Here is a 25,118-nt window from a genome sequence, read left to right as displayed (position 1 = left end):
AGGGGGTAAAAAGCCATTGGTATATGTATGTACCGACTGATGACAATGACAGACCTATAGCAATGAAAAACAGGCAACTGTCCAGAGTTTCTTCCCAATGAAACCTACAGAAGGGCCTGAGGGCCATTGCAGACTACTGTAGGTTTGTGGGCTTCTGGCCTGTGAAACTTGAAACAACAACAATTATTATTAGTTATTCATTTTTAAGAATTATCATCATTATCCACTTAAGTGATATTAATTCCCACTGAAAATCCTCTTGAACCCCACAACCTATACAATATTTTTTCCAACCTACTTTTATATGGTTTCCACATTTTCATTACATTTGCTTTCTCATCCACATAATGATAATTGTTATTTCAAGGTTCAATGAATGGAAGCCTGTAGTCCCTGGTACCCACCAACAGTCTTTGGACCTTCAACCAGATCTCTGGAAAGGACTGGAATGTTGTCTGTGCCTTTTTAATGTGAACCAATTTCTGTCATTCATTAGTAGGAGTAGGAAGAGAAAAGAAGTTGACAGTTCTTAGTTCTCCTTATGAGAGAAAGTGGAAGAAGACAAAGAAAAATGAAAATTTTTTGCTAGAGATTCTGGACTCAATTTGGGGAACAAGTGCCAACCTATTGGGGCTACACCTCCTCATTGAGGCGAGGTTGTTCATGGGTTTTGAGGACAGGTGGTGGAAAGATGGCTACCAGTCTCACAGAGCCACAATATGCAGATATCTTTCACTGGCCCCTCTGTGAAGAATATTCTTTCAATAGTATTTAAAATCTATACACACAGAGTGAACAATAAATATCAAAATGCAACTGAATAAAAACTTAGATCAAAGATGACAATTAACATCTTCAACGCCATGAAATACTTCACAGATCTTGTTATGGATAATGTCAAACAATTCTATTAAGCTGGAGATATGAAATCTGGTCTTCGCTGGGGATTCTAATTGACTGAAATGCTATTCATGCCCATTCTCCATTCAATGCAACAGTATCATCCCCACTTAAATTGAATAAAATCTGTAAGGTTTATCAACGTGAAGAAAGGATTAATGCTGTATTATTTCTAACATACCTGTCTAAAGCTTCCTGAGCTGTACATACATATACCAAGGCTTTTTCCCCCTTACAAGGGAGGTAGCCAAAAAGGGAAAGGCATAAAAACACTCCCACCCATTTCATCCCTACATACACTCCACACCCCTCCCACCCTCCCTATCATCTGAGCACCTCCTGGATGACGGGTCATCCCTGCACCCTGCCCACCGCCCTGGGTCAGAAGCAGTGTCGCAAGACACAGCACATCCACAGCAAGGCCGCTTCATTTAATCGGCGACCCCCCCCTCTCCGTCCCCCCTTGCATATAAGGAGAGGACGGGGAGAAAATCCCTTCGGGCTGCGTCATAATTTACTCACACATACTACCCCACCCCCCTGCCCATTCCTCCTGAGCTGTGAACTTCATTAGTACTATGAATCTCCACTTTGCTGATTCGAAGAGCCTGACACTGTTTCTACACCAAAAAAGCATACATACATATACCAAAGGCTTTTTCCCCTTACAAGGGAGGTAGACAAAAAGCACTTTTACTAATTTGTACTATATGATATGACACTGGGAAATATTTGAGGGAAAAAAAAAAAATAATAATAACATATCAATGGATAGCATAAAATATAAAAGGAGCTTCATTATTATAAGCAAATGCATAATCATGCTCACCAACCTTACTGAAGTACCAAGTCAGTGTTAATTTTTATATACACTTGATAACTTTGAAGTTAATTTATGATGAAAATGTGCTTCAGCAAATGAGATCATATTATGGCCACTTTTTAGATACCTATTACTTCACTGGAAAACTCAAATGGTACTGCTACATAATTTTCTTCTTATCTAATACTACTGTATACTTTTGTTTATGCTTGAATGGCACCAACACAGCCTCAACCAATATGTGAAGCGATGTTTTCCTTGTACTAAAACTCATAAAAATTCATGTTCTACTTCTAAAAACAAATATTGCAATGACACAGCTATTTACAGTATTTTGACTCAAAGCTACACAAGAAGTCCATTTGCCTCTTCCTATTCCTTAGCAAAGATCGCACCAATGTGACTAGAACGATAAAAGAATATAAAAAACATGGCACTAAATCTACCCTTAATATATAAAATATCGTTGATGGCAAAATTAATCAAAATAATTCTAAACAGGACGGATGGAAATCTGGAAGCCTTTACAAAGCATTTCGATCAACCAATCTGGGGACTCAGTCCTTTCGCAATTTGACATATATTAAGCACCATACACTCTCCCACAGTGTGGTGGGTAACAGGGATGACCCTTCATCCATGGGGTGCTAAGATGGGAAGGGGGACTGAATACGTTTTGGATAGATATGAGATGGATGAATGCTTTGATGCACATACATATTACAATTCAGTTCAGTTTAATGTCGCAAAAGTCCCCCTATTATGAGGCTATGACGGTTCCCCTTTACAGAGGAATTTGTTGCATAGAATTTAATTGACCATGTCATTGGTCCAACTCGCTGGTGGTAGGGTTTGAACTGCCATCACCTCAACCTCTGCCATGAGTATCGACATTCTAACCCGCTCAGTCAGTGAGCATCCAATAATAATAGATAAATACATATCAAAGGGTCTTTCCTCCCTACAAGGGGAGTGAACGAGTCAAAGCATACACCCGCCCAAAACCCACTCATTCCCTCTTCCATCTTAGCACACCATGGATGAAAGGTTATCCCTATTCCTGTCACACCACTCAGGTCAAAGGCAATGTAACAAGATTTAGTAAACAAAATAAATAAAAATGTAACAAAAGAGAGAGAAAAAATAATAATCTATGCTATGTAGAAAAAAAAATAATAGAAAAAATTCAAATCAATTTCTAGCTGAAATAGTGTAGATGCTCCACAACCTTTTCTACAGCCAATTTTCACCATATTATATGAAAAGCATTTTTATCTCTTTGGAAGTGGGTGAAAGGACTATTTTCTCACCAAGACACAAGGTCTGGGGCAGGATTCAAACCCTCGTCACACTGACGACAGAAATTTGAATCCCAGCCTATAGCAACCATGATAACATTGCACTTTTTATAATAGAAATACTGTGTACAGTAATCCTTTAATATAATAAACTCTTTGGGAGGAAGGGTCTGACATTATATCCAAAAGTTTAGTACATCTGGTGGTGTCTTGCTGACACACCACTGTTGTACATATACATATATAGGAATAAAATATGATGTATTACAAGGTATTTTTATAGAGCTATACTGTATTATGACAGGAAGTGAAGCTTTAGTCACTCAAAGACTGCATCACTGTTTGTGATCTTCATCTTGTTTATTGAATTAAGTTCATTATATCAGTAGGTAATTCAGGAGTATGCCATTTGTTATATCCAAAATTTACTATAAAAGGGTTTCCTATATCAAAGGTTTACTGTGTATATTTCATCACAAATTATTGTTTTCATAACACGAGGTTTCTTGTAGAATCTCTATATATACTAGTGCACATCCACTTAAATGCAGAGAAAGGTAATTCAAAATCAACACAGACAGCTTATAAAGAAGATCATACATATGAACAAGCCTTTCTTCTCCCATCTTCAAATTCCATCAACACCATTTCCATCTGGGTGGCATTTAATCTCTAAATCAAAGTCCATGATATCTTTATCAGTTTAAACGATCTTTTCTCCACTTTTGTACACAAGAACTAACAACCAACACCTGCTCTCCTCTTTTGCTAGTCAGTGACAAAGAAACGGATAACAGTCCACCATCTTTCTATCACCTGCTAAGAGAGGAAGACAGGAGCAGTTGACAGCTGTCAATGTCAAAATGTGGAGGCAACTTATCAAATTGATATAGAGATCCTGGGCCTGAACCAAGTGCCAGTCCCCAAGGCTGCTTCCCTAGACAGGTTCTGAAGACAGTTTTACTCTAGATCACTTATTTCTAGATCATCTTCAGAGTCCCACGACGACACCAACTTGTTTCTCGATTTCTTCCCCGTGTATGTTCCTGCTTGCACTTTGCTCTCGGTTGACTCTGCAGTTTCTGCCGAGCCCCAGAGGCTTGTGCGAACCGAATCACTTACTGTTGATAATTGTTGCTGGCTACCATGAGGAGAGCCAATAACCTCATTGATGATGTCATCATTCTCTTCATATATTCTTGTGCTGCTTGCTATGGGTGAAGAACTCAGCCCCATCACGTCAACGGCTCCTGCCATTTTTGATGCATGCCTTCCTGAAAGCTGTTTTTCAATTGTTTTTGAGAGCGAGCTCACCATTTCGCCCACAGGTTTCTTAACTTTAATTGGCTTGTAATCACTGTCATCTGCTTGCCACCCATTCCTGACAACTTCAATGGGGCCGCTTCTACTTCCGTGGAGGTCCAAGCTATCTACCCGCATGGGTGGCTCTGTTTTCTTTACGTTAACATACTCATGGTCTGAATCTGAATCCCATTCAGAGTCCTCGTGTCTGCCATTCTCTTGTTCGTTCTGTCCATACATCTTGTTATCAAAGTAACTACCTCGCCGCAGAAACCCGCTACTACCAGGCACTGGTTTCACTGTGTCATCATCACCAAACAGGTTCCTTGCAACACTTTTCGCTGTCACATCTTTTATGTCTTCGTCAGAACTGTCATCTTCACTTTCGCTGGATTCCTCACTTGAAGATTTTGTGTGGATTTCGTCTGAAACATCTACTTTTGTCTTTTCCACAGAAATCACCTCGGCGTCCTGGGAAGACCTGGAACTCCTGCGGGAAGTGTGGAACATGCCCTTGAGACCCAAAGAGACCGTTTCCCCTTTGCGAGTGACGGATGATGACAGAGCCTTTGACCCTTCTTTTACCTTTGATCTTACATTCTTGACCATTTTGGAAAACATACCCCGATCTTTCCTTCCATATGAACTGTCATTGGTTGTGTCTAACTTCTCTATTCCAGAAATATCCATCTCTTTCAACTTCTTTTCACTAACTTTCAAGTCCAATTCACTAGAGATTCTCTTTCTAAGGTCCAAGAAGTTATCATACTTTCTCTGTAGCAATGACCTGTCTTTTCTCAACCTGGCCATGCAAGAACTATACACAACTTTCTTTATTCCTTTGGCTTCTGGTTCTATCCCCAGTCCATTCAGTCTTGTAGCCAAAACCTCACTTGTGGCTTTATGCATCTGCTTCCACAAATGTGGGTTCTCCTCAAGAAGAGTTTCTAAATCATATATTCCAGACGTTTCTTCGGGTGACGTATCATTAGTAGTGTCTTCCTCAGCTTCTGATAAGCTCTTTTCAACTTCTTCAACCTTATCGTTCTCTTGCCCAACAACTTTTGTGATTATGGTATTTTCGTAAGTCCCATTAGCGGGTTTCTCCTCCTCTTCACTTGAATCTGTATCGGTGTCTGAGGCACCATCATAGGTTCTGCTCACTGGTGTCTTCAAGACTGGAGATTTGCTAGAATCTGTGAGGGTCTTCGAGACTGGAGATTTGCCAGAGTCTGTGACTGACTCTACAGAATGAACCAGTTTGGGTTTAGTGAATTTGCTTGGTGTCTGAGGACTTGGCATAGCCTTCGGCGAAGGTGGAGGCTTCTTCTTAGTAAATGGTATTTGCGTATCATTATTACTAGCTAACTCTTTGATGCGCAACTCAAGCTTCTCCTTCTCATTGGCTAGAGCCTCTTCGTATTCTTTCCTCAATGCAGACTTCATTTGTTTTAGAGCATGTTTGTGACTTTTCTTTTCCTCACCGATCATTTCTTTTAAAGCTGCAATTTCCTGGGCTACAGTATCTTCATCTTTTGAACAGGGCTCTACAGGAGTTTGTTCTGGATTTTCAACTGTTTGACGTAGAAATTGAATTTCTTTGTCCTGCTGGGCAATCAACTGCAAGAGTTCCTCATTCTGATTTTGATGCTCCTCCTTTTCATTATTTTGAAAATTTTTCTTTAATTCCTCCAACTGATTATTAATGTCATCTATTTCATCTCTGTATTTTCTTTCAATCTCATTCTTTTCTACCCAAGCTTGCTTGACCTCTTCGGTCTTTTTCGTATTTTCCGCCTGAAGGGCCGATTTTTGCTCTTCCATCTCTTTCATCACTTTGGAGAAGTTCTCATTCATTGTGTCTAACTTCTCCTCCATCATCATGAGACGTTCAGACTTTTCATCTGGCTGAGGTGGATTCTCTCTCTCGGGTTTATCTGGCATGACCTCTTCATTGACATCAGCAGCACTAAAATATTTCTTACCTCCTGCGGGTTTGGGGATGGTGATAGCATCTGCCTGCTCAGGATGTTTTCGCCACAAGTGTGACCTCAAGAAATCTTCTCCTCGGAAAGTCTTCGGGCACAGAGGACACTTGTACTGCAAAACCAAGCCCTTTGCTGCTGCCACTGAATTGATATACTTCACAGTTTCTCTCATACTTCGGTTGCTTTCCTTCATCTTCTTTGCCTCTCCCACTTGCTGAATCAGTTTGTTCTTTACCTGAAAACAGAGTCCGACTGTAATCATCCACCCATAAGGGAATCTAATACTGTATGCTAATGCCATACACTCACTCTTTCCAAACAGCAATACAAATAATTTAAGCTCTACATATCTTCCATCCTCTCGTCCTTTAAATTTACGTTCAACCAACTACCACCCTCACCCCTTATACACCTTATCTTCTTATTTTTCTACACATTTACTTTCTTCCTCCTCTCACATACCTCCCAAACTCCATCACTAATTGTTTCATCCTACCCTGAAACTAAGCTATGAGTGCAGCGTATGCATGAACAACAACTGGCTCATTTCTTACCTTTCTCCTCTCACTTATTAGCTCCAAACCTCTGCCTAACACTCCTGTTTTTTTTTTGTGGATTGACCACTCTGTTCCTATATGTCTCTCTTTTTTTTTATAATAATAATAATAATAAATAAGAAAATAAATTTTGACTCCCTTTAATCAACTTTTTTTAGTTTAAACTTGTGATCTCTTTGACACACAGGAAACCCACAGTCAGAGAAAATAAACTTCGAATAAAGAAGAATCTTTATTTCGGCTATCAACTGTAGCCCTCTTCAGGAAAGTACATAAGACAGAGGACAGAGGGGACTTATAAGCTACAGAAAAGAGAAGGAATGTGGACAGATGGCATCATTCAGGCGCGGGACAAAAAAGGGTGGCGGAGGAGGGAGAGGGTGAGGTGAGGGGGGGTTGTAAGCTCCGTACCAGCCTGCTAACCGCCGCGCATGAAATAATGTCAGGAGTCCACTGCCCTTTAGATATATTAATATTGGGGCATTCCTCAATTAATGCTGATTCAACTATTTTTTCTCCTGAAACCGCAGTGGGACTTGAACAGTAATCTGGCCTTAACCCAGTCGAAAGAATGATTCTTATTTTTGACATGAAGAAATACAGCCGAATTTTCTTGCCCATACCTAATTGACCTTTTATGTTCTGCCAATCTAGTGTTCTCCGAATGTGGATTTCCTGTGTGTCATTTACAAATGTGCTACTACATTTCTGTTTAGAAATTGTGATCTCTTTGTTTATTTCCTGACCAATGACTTTAATTTTGAAAATATACACCCCCATCCTCTAACATCAATACCATACAACTTCCATTAAAACCCATTTATCATTCTGCCCATTTCAGCACTTCATGGATGAAGGGTTGTCCTTATCCCTACCACACTGAATCAAAGGCAATGAAATGACACAGCACCTCTGCAGCAAGGCCTAACAGCTGGAGCTGTTTTAACACCCATTGCTGCATCATATGATGACCCTCATCATTTCACTGTTCATGCAGTGCTGTAATTTCTTCTCTCTATCATTATCAATTCAACTTCATAGTACCCAATCATTCTTTATAGTGTATTACTGACTCAGGCAATTACATAGTGAAACATGTTTGAGTCATAAGTAACTTATGATTATACTGCAAACTAGTGTGTGAATAATTCAAAAGAAGTGAGCTCTCTTTTTTAACATTTTAGTTATCTATTCTGAGGTAGTCAAGCACTGATGCCTTTGTTAGAGCTTGGGGTCTAATACCATATGCCCTATCATTGCTAATTCTAGCAGATCTGAACCATCTAACATTGGGTTCTCATCTTCAAATGCTGGTGTTCCAGTCCATTCAGTACCACACTCAGCAAATGCATACAAAAAAATTACATGCCATAAACTCACCTCAGTGTACTTTTCCTTTGTCTGTTGCCATTCTTGATACACTTCTTGAAGTTGATTTTCAATGTATTCTTGAGACAAGAACAGGTACTGTATGATCAGCTGCCCTAACCTAAACATCTTCAGCAAATTCTTCTGACCAGAGACAGTGTCCAGATCGAATTCAGATGTGGCATCACAAAACGTCACGTGGGAGAGGTTCTCCTGAAGCACCTCCATGTCACAGGAAGACTGAAGATCATGCAGGTCAATGGAGGCCAACTTCTGCCAGTCCACTCTCTCTCTCCTATGTGCAGGGAACTCTGCCATGGAGGGCACCATAGCCCCTCCTGCTGGGGACACTGCCCCCAAGTGGGTCCTCATGGTTTTTGGCGTGTCCTCCCCGCACTCCTACAGGTCATCACATCATCTGTAATTAATTAAATAAGTAAATACATCAATAAATACTGAAGGAACATAGAAATTAAGCCCAACTCTTTTCATAGGAATGGGGGTCTGCAGAAATAATTATCACAAATTATTTGCTATGGAAAATAGTTAACAAATATCCTTAGAATTTATTTTAAAAAGGCAAGTTGTTGCCATCTCTAACCTTTTTCACTTGACCTTATACTTTTATTTTTTTCAGTTAATACCACTTTTACACAAATGTGCCAACAAGGGGTACTATTATATTTCAATAAGAGAGAGAGATGGTAGAGCATTTCAATATCTTATTAAATGCTGAGGTCAGGAAGGCTTTGACTGTAACAGAGAAAGATGCTACAAGAATGACTGATAGGCAAAGAGAACAATAAAGCTCCAGCAAATATGGAGGTACAAATTACAATAAAACAAATGAAAGTTGTAAAGGCACCTAGACTGGATGGATGCCATGTGGATTGTCTGACAATGGGAAGAGTAGTAATAGTGCCTGGCTACCTGATGAAACCACCATACAGAAGACACAGAACACAAATCAGTCATATATGAGATCTGAGGTCTCATCCAGTAGGGTAATAGATGTCGATCACGAGTTCAACACATGATCTAAGACCATGGTGAACCACATCCTACACTGCCACACCTTTATCCTATCTACAGTACACAATACATATTCCTTGAATGTGACTTTTTACACCAATTCATAGGCCATTACGGGTCCACCTGATACCCCATCTTCAAAGCAAAATTCAGGCCTGATTTTTTCCTCTCTCACAATATGTCCAAAAAGTTGGGAAATGCCTCTGTACAAAATACAAGAACTATAAGCAAATGCAAACTCAACTAATTCTGGATTGATTTTTACATTTAAAAAATCTTTGTTACTCAATGAAGGTCTATGGCCCGCAGGTTGCAGCATCGCAAAGAAACACAATTATTGTATGGAGCTAGCTTGGTTCAACCACTTCATCATGGTGACGTACTTAGAGGATTTTATTCAGGTTAAGGGCATGTGGATTTATACAACTGAGAGGTGGACTTCAACCACAATGGATACTGGTAGAGTGAGACTCTTTCAGGGTGGAATGTATCCCTTCAAAGCCACGACACCACAAAATAAATATCCCTAATCGCTCAGTGGCAGAAGCCCTCTTTTATACACAACTATATTTTCATTTTCATACAGACATCTCTTCCCCTCCTACAACTACCGATCCCATGCAAGCGGGTGGTCTATCCTAGCTAGTCCACTAGTCCACTATCCCTTCAATTCATGAAATCAAATGACCTTAACAGCAACAAATTCCAGAAAGATCTGGCCATGAGTTGAAGGAGTGTTTCATTGCAATACCATGGGCCATAGCATCACAAAGAAACATAACTTCCATGAGGAGCTTGCTCAGTTGAGATCTACAGCCAAACAAACAAACAAATGTGGTACGGACACAGATAGGTCAGGATTCAGTGGAGCACTGATCTTGCTATGGCTGCTGTACCCCAACAATCCATCATACCATCATATGTATCTGTTGTTTGTTGAGGGACAAGCATAGGTGGCCCTGGCCTGAAGTGTGAAGAAATAAATAAATCAATTGATAAAACAAAAATAAATATATAATAATAATAGCTTTTATCTAGTTTTCTATGACTAGAGCAACCTCCCTTGTCAGGGGGAAAAATCCCTTGGTATATGTATGTATGTTTATATACATACATATATTAATGACTTTTTCCCTTTACAAGGGGGGTACCCAAAGTCAAAGGCAGAAATCCACTTCCACCCATTTCATCCCAACATACTCCAGTCCCATTCACAATCCCTCTTCCCTCTTTTCATGGTTCCTCCTGGATGACAGGTTATCCCTGCATCATACATACATATATATATATATACATATATATATATATATACATATATATATATATATATATATATATACATATACCAAGGCTTTCTCCCCCATACCAGGGAGGTAGCCAAAAAGGACAAGGCATAAAATCATTCCCACCCATTCCATCCCCGAAAACACTCCACACCCCCCCATCTTAGCACCTCCTATATTATATATATACATACATACATATACCAAAGGCTCCCTCCCCCTTACACGGGGGGTAGCCAAAAAGAAAAAGGCATAGAAACCAGTCCCACCTATTCCATTCCCTATATATTCCACTCCCCTCCACCCTCATCCCTCCCTCTTATCTTGGCACCTCCTGGATGACAGGTCATCCCTGCATCCTGTCCACTGCCCTGGGTCAGGAGCAGTGTATTTGTATCTATGTTCTAAAGTCTGAGGCGAGGAGTATTTTGAACAATTCTATCAAGAGATGGGCTCTTTTTATGTCAGTATATGAACCTGTCATAGGTTATGTGAGCATTTGTCTGAGCACCTCTCATAACAGCTTTATGCCACGCCTATTAATGAAATGCTACATTGACTAACAATCCGCTCAACTTTAAGCATGTCAGGTCACATTATTCTAGCCTTTTACAGGGCTTACTTCTTCCATTAATTAAAGCATGTTCCAAATTACCTAATAGTTTATATCTAGATATTTCTATAATCAGCCTTGTTGCAAAAATATTGCTTGAAGAATATATTTCTATCATCAATATACTGAATAAAGTGTTCCTCTCATTATCTTTTATTTTCATCTTATATGTATGCCATTTTTTTTTAACTTAATAACAAAGTGAAAAATGTGTTTGTGTGATGCTGGAATAATACTGCCACCTTTGTCAGTGGAGGACAGAGTTTACTTGTCAGCAGAGAAAAGACAGAGGTAAAATTGCATTTCCGTACAATATAACTCACGGCCTCCAGAAATATTTTTCCTGTTGATTTTTACATGTTTCCAACAATTCTAGTATTCATTATTGCCAGAAATTACTCATTTTTATACAGCTCTTATCTTTTCTAAGATAATAAAAATGCACAAAAACAAGTAATTACTAACAACCACGCACATCTGAATTATTGAAAACACAGAATCAACCCATCAATCAGTGAAGTTGCTACAAAGTGGAAATTTGCTATTTTTTATAAAGTGCTATTAGCCTAACCTACTATTTTTGATAAAGTGCTATTAACTTAACCCAACCTAACCTAGTATTTGTTCAGTTGTGCACAACTACACAATATAGCATTAAAAAATTAAATATTAATTTTGTAAATTATAATATATCAACGTAATATGCAATTTTCTTGGTGGAAATAAAAATAAAAAATACCTTGGTACAAGCAAATATATTAACAAATGAAGTCATTAGCATAGGATCGGGACGCTATCTTGTCATTTGTCAAGTGTTTGTTTTCTACCTGATCCGGTTGAGGCCTGGTGTACGCCCTTAGTACTTCCAACAGTACCTTGCGAGGTATATATTCTTGAAGGAATGCTATGGAACTGAAATCTATGCATTCCTTCAAGCTATGAAAAACCTATATACCTCGCAATCAGAAAGAATGATTGAACAGGCCGCCAACATCCGTGATGATGATGACAATGACGATCCAGATGACCTTAAATTACAGGTACTGATTTACTAAATACAATCTAGGTTAGGTTAGGTTAGTGTTGGATGGTGTTGTTTATAACATATGGCAGCATTCGAGTGGAGCGGCTTCTCTGGAGGCATGGAAAACAAGCCTTGTTTCTTGTCTTTATTCGAGTGAATATCTCCCCCTCTCCGAAGAGGAATGGTTCATTATATACATCAATCCGGCAAGGTTGCCGACAAGGGAAAAATATTTACATGGTCACTGTTTCCAGTGTTTCAGGGGCAACAAGAAATGATGATACATCACTTTGTATCATTTATAGATATGTGTCCGAATGTGGACTGGTGAAACTAACAACCTTTTGGAAATTTATTGTCAAAATGGCAATATCTTCATTAGCAGGAACCAAGGGTTTGGTGACAGCTGTGTGCGTCCGAGGTCATGACCCCAATAATTTGGAGTCTCAGGACAATAGACTTGACTACGATGCTTGACCCTTGGTGTACGTCAGGTCTTGCCTACCATCTTACACCCGTGGTGATACAATGCATGTGCATGCATATGCATGTACTCGTCTTGTGGGTGAGAGCTGGTAGATGTAGGTAGAAAGGAGACTGCATCATTCTAGAAGTTCTCTAACATTAGGTTAGCATAGACAAATTTATCATCCTTTCATTTCTTTGACGTCGACATCTATCAAAATAAACATGGCGTACCATTACTTATGAAATGTTTTAGCAACTTTTTTGTTTTTCATTTCCGCCAAGAAAATTACATATTTGGTGACATTTTACAAAATTAATAATTAATTTTCTATTGCTATATTGCGTAGTTGTGCACAACTGAACATTTACCCCTTACCCCCTACTGGGAAGTTCCCCAGGCAGCCTCCACAGTTAGGGTGGTCAGCTGATATAGTTGAAAAGGGTCTCACTAATTGCTGAACAAACCGAACAAAACTGAGAAAAGCTGAACAAAACAACAAAACCCAAACAAGGATGGGTTTTGCTCAAATGTACACTTCTATATATATATGGTTGCATTATTTGAACTATTTTCTTTAAAATGTGTGATTTCCATGTAATATGATCAAAGAGAACTTACGTTTTTATCCTCTGTAATTTTACCGACCCCAGCTACGATTCGTCCAGCCCGCCGTCTACGATCACTGGTGGTATGGATCAAACTACACTCTTTTAAGTTTCTTACTGTTGTGTTATTAGTGTAATAGACTGCATATAGTTGAATTATTTAAACTCTTTTCTTTAAAATGTGTGATTTTCATGTAATTTAACACAACAGTAAGAAACTTAAAAGAGTGTAGTTTGATCCATACCACAAGTGATCATAGACGGCGGGCTGGACGAATCGTAGCTGTGTTCGGTAATTTAGCAGAGGATAAAAACGTAACTTCTTTTTGATCATATTACATGGAAATCACACATTTTAAAGAAAATAGTTCAAATAATGCAACCATATATATATAGAAGTATGCATTTGAGCAAAACCCGTCCTTGTTTGGGTTTTGTTGTTTTGTTCGGCTTTTCTCGGTTTTGTTCGGTTTGTTCGGCAATTAGTGAGACCGGTTGAAAACAGGGTTCAAAACATCCTATCGCATTGTACAGAAATGCAATCAAAGACAATTTAGGGCATAATAATCTGTAAATAAATAATTTAAGTGATGCATAATTGTTTGAAGAGGACTACAAAACATTTAAAAACATACAAAATAAGCATATATCACTGTTGTACTTCAGTGGTGCGGCTAAACAAAACAGGTTACCTATCTGCAGTTTGGGAGAGGGTTTACTAATTACTTGATGGCAGAAAAAAAAATTATTTCTTTGGTGAGTGCCAATAACTTTCATATACGATGTAGCAGAAATAACTGTCACCCTAAAAACAACCATCATGTCCTTTGAACCTTTCATATACTCAACCGGTCTCACTAATTGCCGAACAAACCGAACAAAACCGAGAAAAGCCGAACAAAACAACAAAACCCAAACAAGGACGGGTTTTGCTCAAATGCATACTTCTATATATATATGATTACATTATTTGAACTATTTTCTTTAAAATGTGTGATTTCCATGTAATATGATCAAAGAGAACTTACGTTTTTATCCTCTGCAAAAATACTGAACACAGCTACGATTCGTCCAGCCCGCCGTCTATGATCACTGGTGGTATGGATCAAACTACACTCTTAAGTTTCTTACTGTTGTGTTAAATTACATGAAAATCACACATTTAAAAAAGAAGTTTAAATAATTCAACTATATGCAGTCTATTGCACTAATAACACAACAGTAAGAAACTTAAAAGAGTGTAGTTTGATCCATAGACGGCGGGCTGGACGAATCGTAGCTGGGGTCAAAATTGCAGAGGATAAAAACGTAAGTTCTCTTTGATCATATTACATGGAAATCACACATTTTAAAGAAAATAGTTCAAATAATATAATGCAACCATATATATATAGAAGTGTGCATTTGAGCAAAACCCGTCCTTGTTTGGGTTTTGTTGTTTTGTTCGGCTTTTCTCGGTTTGTTCGGCAATTAGTGAGACCCTACTCAACTGCCTGTAGGTAATTTTTTTTAGTTACTTGTCTGTCCTTGTATTATTACCGACCTCAATGGCATCTACCTCGTCAAACATGCTACTTTAAAGACTTGCATGACAACCAAATGACATTTAAGTTTTAACAGACATTTCAACAAATATGTAACAAAATATTCTCTTGACAAAGAATTATCAACATGTAAAATAACATTAACGACGACAAAGATTTTCTATCGGTTGTACAAACTATCAAACTTCAAGATAAAATCATAAATTAAACAACCAATATGAAATATAAACAATTTAAACAAGTGGCATGAAATGTTCTGTTCGGAATACATTAAAATCAAAATACCACACGTTTGTATGTTATCTCAATCAAGCCTAGAAGTCAATTACTTTGCAGTTATTACCTTGCATCACGATTACATGGCAGCTGTGTTTACAAGCGTTGTTTTGAATTGAAGAATTCGATGAAGTGACGTTTCGATGACGACAGAAGCGATGATTTTATTCGGAGGGAATAGTAGCATTATTATTGGGAAAGTGTATCAGGCAGTTACTGTTGTCGGTAAAGTGTTGAAAATCTACTTTAGGGAAAGTAATGGAGACTATACTTGGCAGTTTGATAAATGAGTGGTAACTTGTTTAATTAAAAATTGGAGTGGGGGACAGAAATAAACACTGTACAAAAGGTGGATTGAAAAACATCCTGTTTTTCAGTTGGCACAAAAGAAGGTAGGCCAAAAAAACGACGTGTTTTCTACCTGTTCAACATGTGCTGGTATATAATATACTTCCACAAGTTTCAACATTTAACCTAGTGGTACAGGTGAGTCGGGAAATTGTTCCAATCAACCACATAGCTGGTCATTATATGATTATTATATACAGGTGATTTCAGTAGTTGACATGAGCAATTTTTATATTATATTATTCCAGTATCATACAAGCACAGTTTTCACTCGTTTTTGCATTTCAAACATCTATTTTTGCAATGGAATGGTTAGGTTAGGATATATATATTACATTAGGAGCTATTAATTGGTAAATTTCCTGTTGAATATTATATGTTTAATGTTATGTGTTTGCATGATTCTGGATTTTTATAGGGGGAATATAAATAATGTTAAGAATACAATTCTTTCAGTTCACTCCATTTTTTAGTAAGATTCCTAACACAAAAATTAAAACCTTCACTGGATTTCTGGTGCCCAAAGGTAATTTATAGTTCTTCATATTATGTCATCGTACTTTTTTAGTTATATTAGGAACTATTGGACAGTCACAATGTAAGGTTCATGTTAAGTATTCATGTTTGTGTGATTCTGGACTTTTAATTATCATTACAATTCAAAATTCCAGTATATAACATTTATCAGTAAATTTTTACAATTGCACACCATGGTATATCAATAGAAAATAAAATAATAATTTGATAAATTATAATACATCATTGTAATATATGTTATTCTTGGTAGAAATCAATAGCAGAAAAAGTGCAAAAGTTGCTAAAAGCTATACACAAACAAATGTAGCCGTGTCGACTGCTTGAGATGTCATCTTTGTTTTGGTAGATGCAGAGGTTGAAGAAATTGAATTATGGTAAATTGAAATTCACCTAATTTAACATAACCTACCTAACCTATCTACCTACCTACCAACCTACCTACCTACCTGCCTACCTACCTACCTGCCTACCTACCTACTTACCTAACCTAACCTACATTTAGTAATGCAGTACCTGTAATTTTAGAGGTCATCAGGGTTGTCATTGTTGTCTTTGACCTCCAAATCTATTGAAATAAAGTTGGCATGTAAAGGAGTCAACATGACTTTGTTTGTGTGTAGCTTTTAGCAATGTTTTCTGTTATCAATTTCTACCAAGAAAAATATTTATTATATTGATGTATTATAATTCACAAAATTTATATTTAATTTTGTAATGCTATATCGCATAGGTGTGCATTTCTAAAAAAATATACATTTATCAAATAGAAATGTCTTTTTGATTTCTTTTTCAAAGGTTGATGCACAGTTGTTCCTCTGATACTTCCAGTTTTGGTTGGTAAATGAAGACAACAATATCACCATCATTGCTGGAGCACCTAAGGTGTTTAGTCAAAATCCATAGAAGAAAAATTAATCAGCACATCAGATAATCTGAAAGCAGGTAATTATTTAGAATGTAACCACATTATATATTAAAAGGACACCAAAAGGTAGAGTGTGGGTGTTTTTTGGCCAAGTGAGGCAATGCTATTTTTTCTGGTAGATAGATAGCTTGGCATTAGCATCATCTAGTTAGGTTATGAAGCTAATTTTTTTCTTGAATTCCAAGTACTGTACTGGAAACCCACAGCTCCATAGTGGCTGTCAGTGGTCTTGGGGTCTTCCATAAACCTCCCTAGGAATAAACGTTGGAATGTTGTCTCTGTTGTATTGGTGTGGGACTGTTCATTATCAGCAAAAAGGAATGGAAGGAGGGGAACAGCTATCCATGGACATTAAAAGATCCATGAGGAGCTGAGGTGAGAGGGAGGAGGTGGTGGTGGATGGGAATGGAGTGGGTGTATGCCTTTTGACTTGGCTACCTTCCTGGTAAGGGGGAAAAATGGCCCTGGTATATAAATAGCTGTCCATGTATGAAGAGGTATAAGAAACAGTTGAAGTTGATAGAGACCTTGGGTCCATTCTGGAGGTGGGGCTGTACATCCTGATGGAGGATTCTCATTTATTATTAGTTATATGTCAGTTTATAATTATTTACTATTTACCTGTTTGTTTATTATTTAACTATACCTATGCATTTATTTATGTATTTTATTTATGATTTACATTATTATAGTTTTTATTAATTTATTTATTTATTTATTTATCATTATAATGATTTTTTTTTCTGACCTAGATATGGACCAAAAGGTCTCCTGTCGGCATGCTCCGCCTTTGTAATTCTTTGATAGGTTTTGAAAATGAGCATCTTGAAAATGTCCATCTTGCAAGACTACTATAAGTCATTGGTCTTTTTGGAAACAAGCTTTGGATTGTAGTCTCTATTATATATGTATGGAGCTATTTCTATTTTAACAGGAGGGGAGGAGTTGCTGATTTATAGCTCTCCAATGAAAAGGTATAGAAAATGTAGTTTAAGGTTAGAGAATGAGATTTTGCACCTAATTCAGAGACCAAGTGTTTTTTATCTCCAGATGAAGGATGGGTGATAACAGAGAGACCTGGTACAACATATTAATTGATCAATTGAACATTGGGTATTGTTTACACAGTGACTGATACTGTTGTCTCTGTTTGCCTTTTATGTTGAGGGCATTTAGGTTTGACTCCAAGACCTCGGTTAGGTTAGAGGGAGAACATCTATGGTCAGGGATCACAAAATCCATGAAGATCTGGACTATAGTTACCCATACAGGTAGGGCTGGTCTGGTCTGGAGACTGCCTCTTGAGGTTGCACCTTTAGACATAGGTGTGGGGGTGCTGACAGGTGGCAGGAAGAAGACAACTTTTGATATTTGTCTCGCAGGACTACCACATGCAGGTACCATTGTTGGTCCCTATAACTACCATGGAACCATGGTAAAGAGCAGCACCTTAACTTTCAGTGAAATAAAGTGACACATTGCAGTCAAACATACATACATACATACATACATACATACATATACCAAGGCTTTTTCCCCCTTCCAAGGGAGGTAGCCAAAAAGGGAAAGGCATAAAAACACTCCCACCCATTTCATCCCTAAATACACTCCACACCCCTCCCACCCTCCCTCTCATCTGAGCATCTCCTGGATGACGGGTCATCCCTGCACCCTGCCCACCGCCCTGGGTCAGAAGCAGTGTCGCAAGACACAGCACATCCACAGCAAGGCCGCTTCATTTAATTGGCGACCCCCCCTCTCCGTCCCCCCTTGCATATAAGGAGAGGACGGGGAGAAATCCCTTCGTGCTGCGTCAAAATTTACTCACACACACTACCCCACCCCCCGCCCATTCCTCCTCATGCAATCACAATATCATCCATATACAACCATTCTCCACTCACCTCTGTATTCCGTCCTCTCCCTTCCTTCCTTCCTTCCTCAACAGTCAAACATACCATTCATTTACTTTTATTGTATTTCTAATTGGTAAAATGATATCTAACCAATTGTACTAATAATTCCGATATCTAGCTGTACCTGCAATACCTCTGTACATGTACTGCCCAACAGTAACAATCTGGGTTAACCCAGGGGCTTTTGTCAGATACCTTAGGTATGTAGGTCTCCTGAAAGAGACTAGATGTAATTGATCTAATTAATTGGTTGTATATTATTACTTCTGTAGACCAGGATTTACTATCCCAAATATTTCACTTTGTGATATATCTTTACAGGAGAAGATGCCTTGTTTGAAGCAGCCCAGGCAGTTGTTGCATTTATGTATCAAAGCAAGCTGTGATTTTATTATTGAAGGATGCAAACATGAATTTCAACCTTTACAGGTAAGGAGTAGAAATATTTACCAGTCTCTTTCATATCTTTCAACCCCCATTTCTGAGGGGTATGTGGCAAATTTACAGACAACAATTCATCAACACAATCAATTTATTGATATACACAATTTATAAAATATTATTACTTACATGATAGGAAGAGTTAAGGATGTACATGTGCTAAGGGGAGAGGGTGGGGGAATATCAGATCATTTTTTGGTGGAAGGTAAGTTGAGAGTGGAGGATAGATGGAGAAGGAGGAAAGGGACAAAAGGTAGGGAGGTTCTTAGAGTGAACTCCTTGAATGAAAAGGAAAAGGAGAAGGAGTACGAAAAGAAGCTGAAGGAGGAGTGGGAGGGAGTAAAGGATAGAGCAGAGATGGGTGTGGAGGAGGAATGGGGATGGTTCAAGGAGGGAGTCTTAAAGTGTGCAAGGATGGTGTGTGGAACAAGAAGGACAGGGGGAAATAGAAGAAAGGGTAGTGAATGGTGGGATGAGGAAACAAAGAAGGCTGTAGAAGAGAAGAAGCGAGCATTCACAGATTGGTTACAAAAGAGGACAGGGGAGTCATATGAGACGTACAAAGAAAAGAAAAGAGAAGTAAAGCAAAAGGTAAAGGAGGCAAAGAGGAGAGCAGATGTGAAATGGGGTAGGAGTATGACAGAAAATTTTGAAAGTAATAAAAAGATGTTTTGGAAAGAAATTAAGAGAGGAAGAGGAGGCGAATCAAGTAGGGAAGAAAAGGTAAAAGGTACAGATGGAGAGTTGATAATGGAAGAGATGGCAGTGAGGGGAAGATGGGCAGAATATTTTAGGGAGTTGCTGAATGTGAAGGAGGATAGGGAAGGAAAGATAGCTGCAGTGGGAAATACGAAGAAAATGAGAGTGATGAGTGAGGAGAATGGAGGGGAAATAAGGAAGGATGAGGTGAAGGCAGTTGTAAAGATGATGAAAGCAGGTAAGGCACCTGGTCTGGATGGATGTCATGCAGAATGTCTGAAAAAGGGAGGTACAGTGATGGTGGACTGGTTGGTGAGATTATTTAATGTTTGCTGGAGAGAGGGTAGAGTACCGGAGGACTGGAGTAGTGCCTGTATAGTTCCTCTTTACAAGGGAAAAGGGGACAAGTGTGAATGTAGTAATTTCAGAGGGATTAGCCTGTTGAGTGTAGTAGGGAAGGCTTATGGGAGAATCCTAATTGAGAGGATTAGGAGAGGAACAGAAGGAGTAATTGGTGAGGAACAGTGTGGATTTAGGACGGGTAGAGGTTGTGTAGATCAGATCTTTGTGGTAAGACAGATATGTGAGAAAGCTATAGGAAAGGGGAAGGATGTTTTTTGGGCTTTTATGGATCTGGAAAAGGCTTATGATAGGGTAGACAGAAAGGCACTGTGGGAGGTTATGCAGATTTATGGGATAGGAGGAAAGCTTTTGGGAGCTGTCAAGAGTTTTTATGAGAGTAGAGCATGTGTTAGGATTGGAAATGGAGAGAGTGAGTGGTTTGAAGTAAAGGTGGGACTTCGTCAAGGATGCGTTATGTCGCCCTGGCTGTTCAACTTATACATGGATGGGGTGGTGCGAGAGGTGAATGCTAGGGTAGTGAGTCAGGGATTAAAGATGGTTAAAGAAAATGGAGAAAAGTGGGAGGTGAGCCAGCTGTTGTTTGCGGACGACACTGCGCTTGTGGCAGGGTCAGAGGAGGGATTGAGGAAGCTGGTGGCAGAGTTTGGGAGAGTATGTGATAGAAGAAAGCTAAAGATAAATGTGGGTAAAAGTAAGGTGATGAGATGTACAAGGGGTGAAAGTGGCAGTAGACTGGAAGTGAACATTAAGGGAGAGCGACTGGAGGAAGTGGATAGTTTTAGATACTTGGGTGCAAGTGTAGCAGGAAAAGGTGGAGTGAAGGTGGAGGTAGAATGTAGATTGAGAGAAGCGAGTAAATGCCTTGGTGGTTTAAAGAGTGTAATGAGAAATAGACATTTGGGAATGGATGCGAAGAGGAGACTGTATGAAGGAGTGATTGTGCCAACAGCACTGTATGGGGCAGAAACGTGGAACATAAGAGAAGAAGAGAGAAGGAGTTTGAATGTGTTTGAGATGAGGTGTCTGAGAAGTATGGTGGGGGTTACTAGGCTAGATAGAGTGAGAAATGAGGAGGTGAGGAGGAGAACAGGGGTGAAAAAGGATTTGGGAGAGAGGGTTGATGAAAGAATATTAGGATGGTTTGGACACATGGAAAGAATGAGTGAAGAAAGACTAGTAAAAGAGGTATGGAAGGCAGATGTGGAGGAGTGAACATGAGGGGACGTCCTAGGATGAGGTGGATGGATGGGGTGAAGGGGGCTTTGGGGAAGAGGGGAATGTCTGTTGAGGAAGGAAGGGAGAGGACGGAAGACAGAGGTGAGTGGAGATTGGTTGTATATGGATGATGTGACTGCATGAGGAGGAATGGGCGGGGGGGTGGGGGGTGGGGTAGTATGTGTGAGTAAATTTTGACGCAGCCCGAAGGGATTTCTCCCCGTCCTCTCCTTATATGCAAAGGGGGACGGAGAGGGGGGGTCGCCGATTAAATGAAGCGGCCTTGCTGTGGATGTGCTGTGTCTTGCGACACTGCTTCTGACCCAGGGCGGTGGGCAGGGTGCAGGGATGACCCGTCATCCAGGAGGTGCTCAGATGAGAGGAAGGGTGGGAGGGGTGTGGAGTGTATTTAGGGATGAAATGGGTGGGAGTGTTTTTATGCCTTTCCCTTTTTGGCTACCTCCCTTGGAAGGGGGAAAAAGCCTTGGTATATGTATGTATGTATTACTTACATAGCCTTTATTTAGGATATTACAAAAACAAGTAATAAAAAGATGTTTTGGAAGGAAATTAAGAGGAAGGGGAGTCGAATCAAGTAGAGAAGAAAAGGTAAAAGGTGCAAATGTAGAGATGGTAATGGAAGAGATGGCAATAAAAGGAAGATGGGCAGAACATTTTAGGGAATTGCTAAATATGAAGAAAGATAGGGACGGAAAGGTAGTTGCAGTGGGAGGTGCTAAGAAAATGACAATGATGAATGAGGAAAATGGAGGAGAAATAAGAATAGATGAGGTGAAAGCATTTATTAAAATTATGAGAGCAGGTAAGGCACCTGGGTTAAATGGGTGTCATGCAAAGTGTCTAAAAAAGGGAGGTTCAGTGATGATGGACTGGCTGGTGAGGTTGGTTAATGTTTGTCTAAAAGAGGGTAGAGTACTGGAGTACCTGTGTAGTTCCATTTTACAAGGGAAAAGGGGACAAGTGTGAGTGTAGTTGTTCCAGAGGGATTAGTTTAAGTGTAGTTAGGAGGGTTTTGTTTTAGGGGATTAGGAGAGGAAGAGAGAGAGTAATTGGTGAGGAACAGTATGGGTTTAGGAAAGTTAGGGGTTGCATTGATCAGATTTTTGTGGTAAGGCATATATGTGAGAAAGCTATAGGAAAAGTTAAGGATGTTTTTTGGGCCTTGATGGATTTGGGAAAGGTTTATGACAAGGTAGACAGGAAGGCACTGTGGGAGGTATTGCAGATATATGGGGTAGGAGGAAAGCTTTTACAAGCAGTCAGAGTTTTTACAAGAGTAGTAGAACCTGCATTAGAAATGAAGAGAGCAAGTGGTTTGAAGTAAAGGTAGGACTTTGCCAGGGATGTGTCATGTCACCATGGCTGTTCAATTTATATATGGATGGAGTGGTGTGAGAGGTAAATGCAAGGGTAATGGGCTGGGAATTGGAGGTGGTTAAAGAAAATGGAGGAAAATGGGAGATTTTAATTCTGCCACCGGCGAAGTTGAACCAAGGGGATGGTTCATTAAATTCCACGCTACAAAATCCTCTGTGAGGGGCACGGTCCTAGCCTTCCGATAGAGGGGAGTTTGTGTCATTAAACCATATCATCATCACTTATTACCATGTTCTTAACTATTTACCTCAGCCACCAATTTTGCAATCCAAGCTAATTTGGTGATGTATTGCTTTGGCACTTTCACAGAGACTTACTGTTTTTTTTTTTTTTTTTTTTCTGAATTGTGTATACTGATAAATTGATTGTGTCAATGAATTGTTGTAAGTAAATTTGTCTAGACCCTTGCTGAGGTGGTATCAATCAGTCAATCTGTTGCTCTTAGTCTCTCTTGTCGAAAATTAGTGGTGACATTTCCTAAGCTGGAGTAACATTCAGTAAATTACATCATCATAGCAAATGGGATAATTAAGCCAGTTTTTTGTATTGTTATGGGGTAGAGAAACCCAGAATATATATACACAATGAACAGCCATAATGACATGCTAAATTCTGGAAAGACACTATATAGGATGAGAAGGGTGGGAGGGAACAGAAGAGGGAGTGAATGGCAGGAGGATGAAAAGGTGAGGGCAGAAAAAAAAAAGAGAGCGTATGAAGAAGAGTTGTAAAGAAGAAATGGGGAAGCTTATAAGTGGTAAAGAATAAAGAGGGAAGAGGCAAAATAAGGAAGAGTGAGCAAAAGGATAGTGATTGTGAATGGATAAAGAAATGATGTAGTCTTGGGACCAGGGCCTAGATCACTCTCTTTCAACTTTGACTACTTTTTCTTTACCTTTTGACATAAGTAGATCTAATAACCAGTGACTGCTCTCCTCCTCATACTTCTCAAGTTGGTGAGTTAGGAACAGTCCTGTACTAATACAACACAGTCAAAAGACCAATGTTTATTCCGAGAGATCTGTGGGAAGGCCTGAGAACCATTGCCATTCATTGTGGGGTTGTGGGTTTCCAGTCAGTAAAATTTGATTTGGTAATTATTATCATTATTACTATGTGTAATTGTAGATAATCTAAAGAGAAATGTAAAAATCAGTTTGATGTGACAGGATCTTTTCTTTGCTCTTAATTGTAGGGTGATGCATTGCGAGAGATGGTGCAAGAGGCCATCCCTCCATTTGTTATGCAGGAAGTCATTAAATCTGCTATGAAGAGGTTAGCTGTGTCCTATCAAGAACCCACATATCATCAAGTGATTAAACGAGTCCTGAACACCGTTCTGTCGTGCAGGTTAGGGATATATGAATATGTATTTACAGTACTACCTCTCATTAACGGACTAAAAGGGGGGTTAACGGTGTCCGTTGGTGTGAATAATCCGTTGATTTGGAGTGGTTTTTGGGTGGCATAGTGATTGCACGCTCTAAACAACAGCACCAGAAACAGCGAAAACACCACAAACACAGCTAATTAATGTCCATTAATGAGAGGCCTCACTGTATATTTAGATTAGAATTTGTATTGCTCTTTGATATTGTGATATATTTAATTCTCATTTTTATTCTTGTTGTGTTTTTGGCTGAAGCATTTATTATTTGGTCTTGTGAATATTTCATAATTCTTCACAGGAGGTGCCAAGATAAGAGGGAGGGAGGAGGGTGGAGGGGAGTGAAATATATAGGAAATGGAATGGGTGGGAGTGGTTTCTGTGCCTTTTTCTTTTTGGCTACCTCCCATGTAAGGGGGAAAAAGCCTTTGGTGTATCTATGTATGTATACTTTACATGTTGGGACCAGTGATACTTGCATATAATGGTCTAGCAAGACAGATGTCAAAGAGAATGTATCGTTGCTGCCTATCTTCAGAACTTGCACCTACATACATACATACATATACCAAGGCTTTTTCCCCCTTACTAGGGAGGTAGCCAAAAAAGGAAAAGGCATAAAATCATTCCCACCCATTCCATCCCTGAAAACACTCCACACCCCTCCACCCTCCCTCCCATCTTAGCACCTCCTAGATGACGGGTCATCCCTGCACCTTGTCCACTGCCCTGGGTCAGAAGCAGTGTTGCAAGACACAGCACATCCACAGCAAGGCCGCTTCATTAAATCGGCGACCCCCCCTCTCC

The 25,118-nt window shown here is 39.3% G+C and overlaps 2 protein-coding genes across 7 annotated transcripts in view; one reads left to right on the top strand and one right to left on the bottom strand.

Annotated features, from left to right (window-relative positions):
• Positions 1-1,246: 1,246 nt before the first annotated feature.
• Positions 1,247-15,248, bottom strand: DZIP1 (DAZ interacting zinc finger protein 1). Its single transcript, XM_076185043.1, has 3 exons — positions 15,150-15,248; positions 8,249-8,654; positions 1,247-6,546 (listed from the first exon to the last, which is right to left on the bottom strand). The coding sequence occupies exons 2-3, from the start codon at positions 8,606-8,608 to the stop codon at positions 3,982-3,984; spliced, it is 2,925 nt and encodes a 974-aa protein (XP_076041158.1). The 5' UTR covers positions 8,609-8,654; positions 15,150-15,248; the 3' UTR covers positions 1,247-3,981.
• Positions 15,238-25,118, top strand: part of LOC143025410 (uncharacterized) — a 23,919-nt gene continuing 14,038 nt past the window's right edge. Inside the window, exons 1-5 of one of the 6 annotated variants that reach the window (XM_076185046.1) lie at positions 15,239-15,568; positions 16,763-16,909; positions 18,069-18,163; positions 19,130-19,237; positions 24,120-24,274. In XM_076185046.1, the coding sequence (XP_076041161.1) occupies positions 19,136-19,237; positions 24,120-24,274 (257 nt within the window). In that variant the 5' untranslated portion in view covers positions 15,239-15,568; positions 16,763-16,909; positions 18,069-18,163; positions 19,130-19,135. Of the gene's footprint in view, positions 15,569-16,762; positions 16,910-18,068; positions 18,164-19,129; positions 19,238-24,119; positions 24,275-25,118 lie in introns of all 6 variants that reach the window. The other 5 variants (XM_076185049.1, XM_076185047.1, XM_076185045.1 and 2 more) reach the window with 5 other exon arrangements.

This window comes from Oratosquilla oratoria, chromosome 5, assembly GCF_046742065.1.
Source record: "Oratosquilla oratoria isolate Oo_2021 chromosome 5, ASM4674206v1, whole genome shotgun sequence".
NCBI classification, from domain to species: domain Eukaryota; kingdom Metazoa; phylum Arthropoda; class Malacostraca; order Stomatopoda; family Squillidae; genus Oratosquilla; species Oratosquilla oratoria.
The sequence above is the reverse complement of the archived record's forward strand: the minus strand, read 5'-3'. Positions and strand labels throughout refer to the sequence as shown.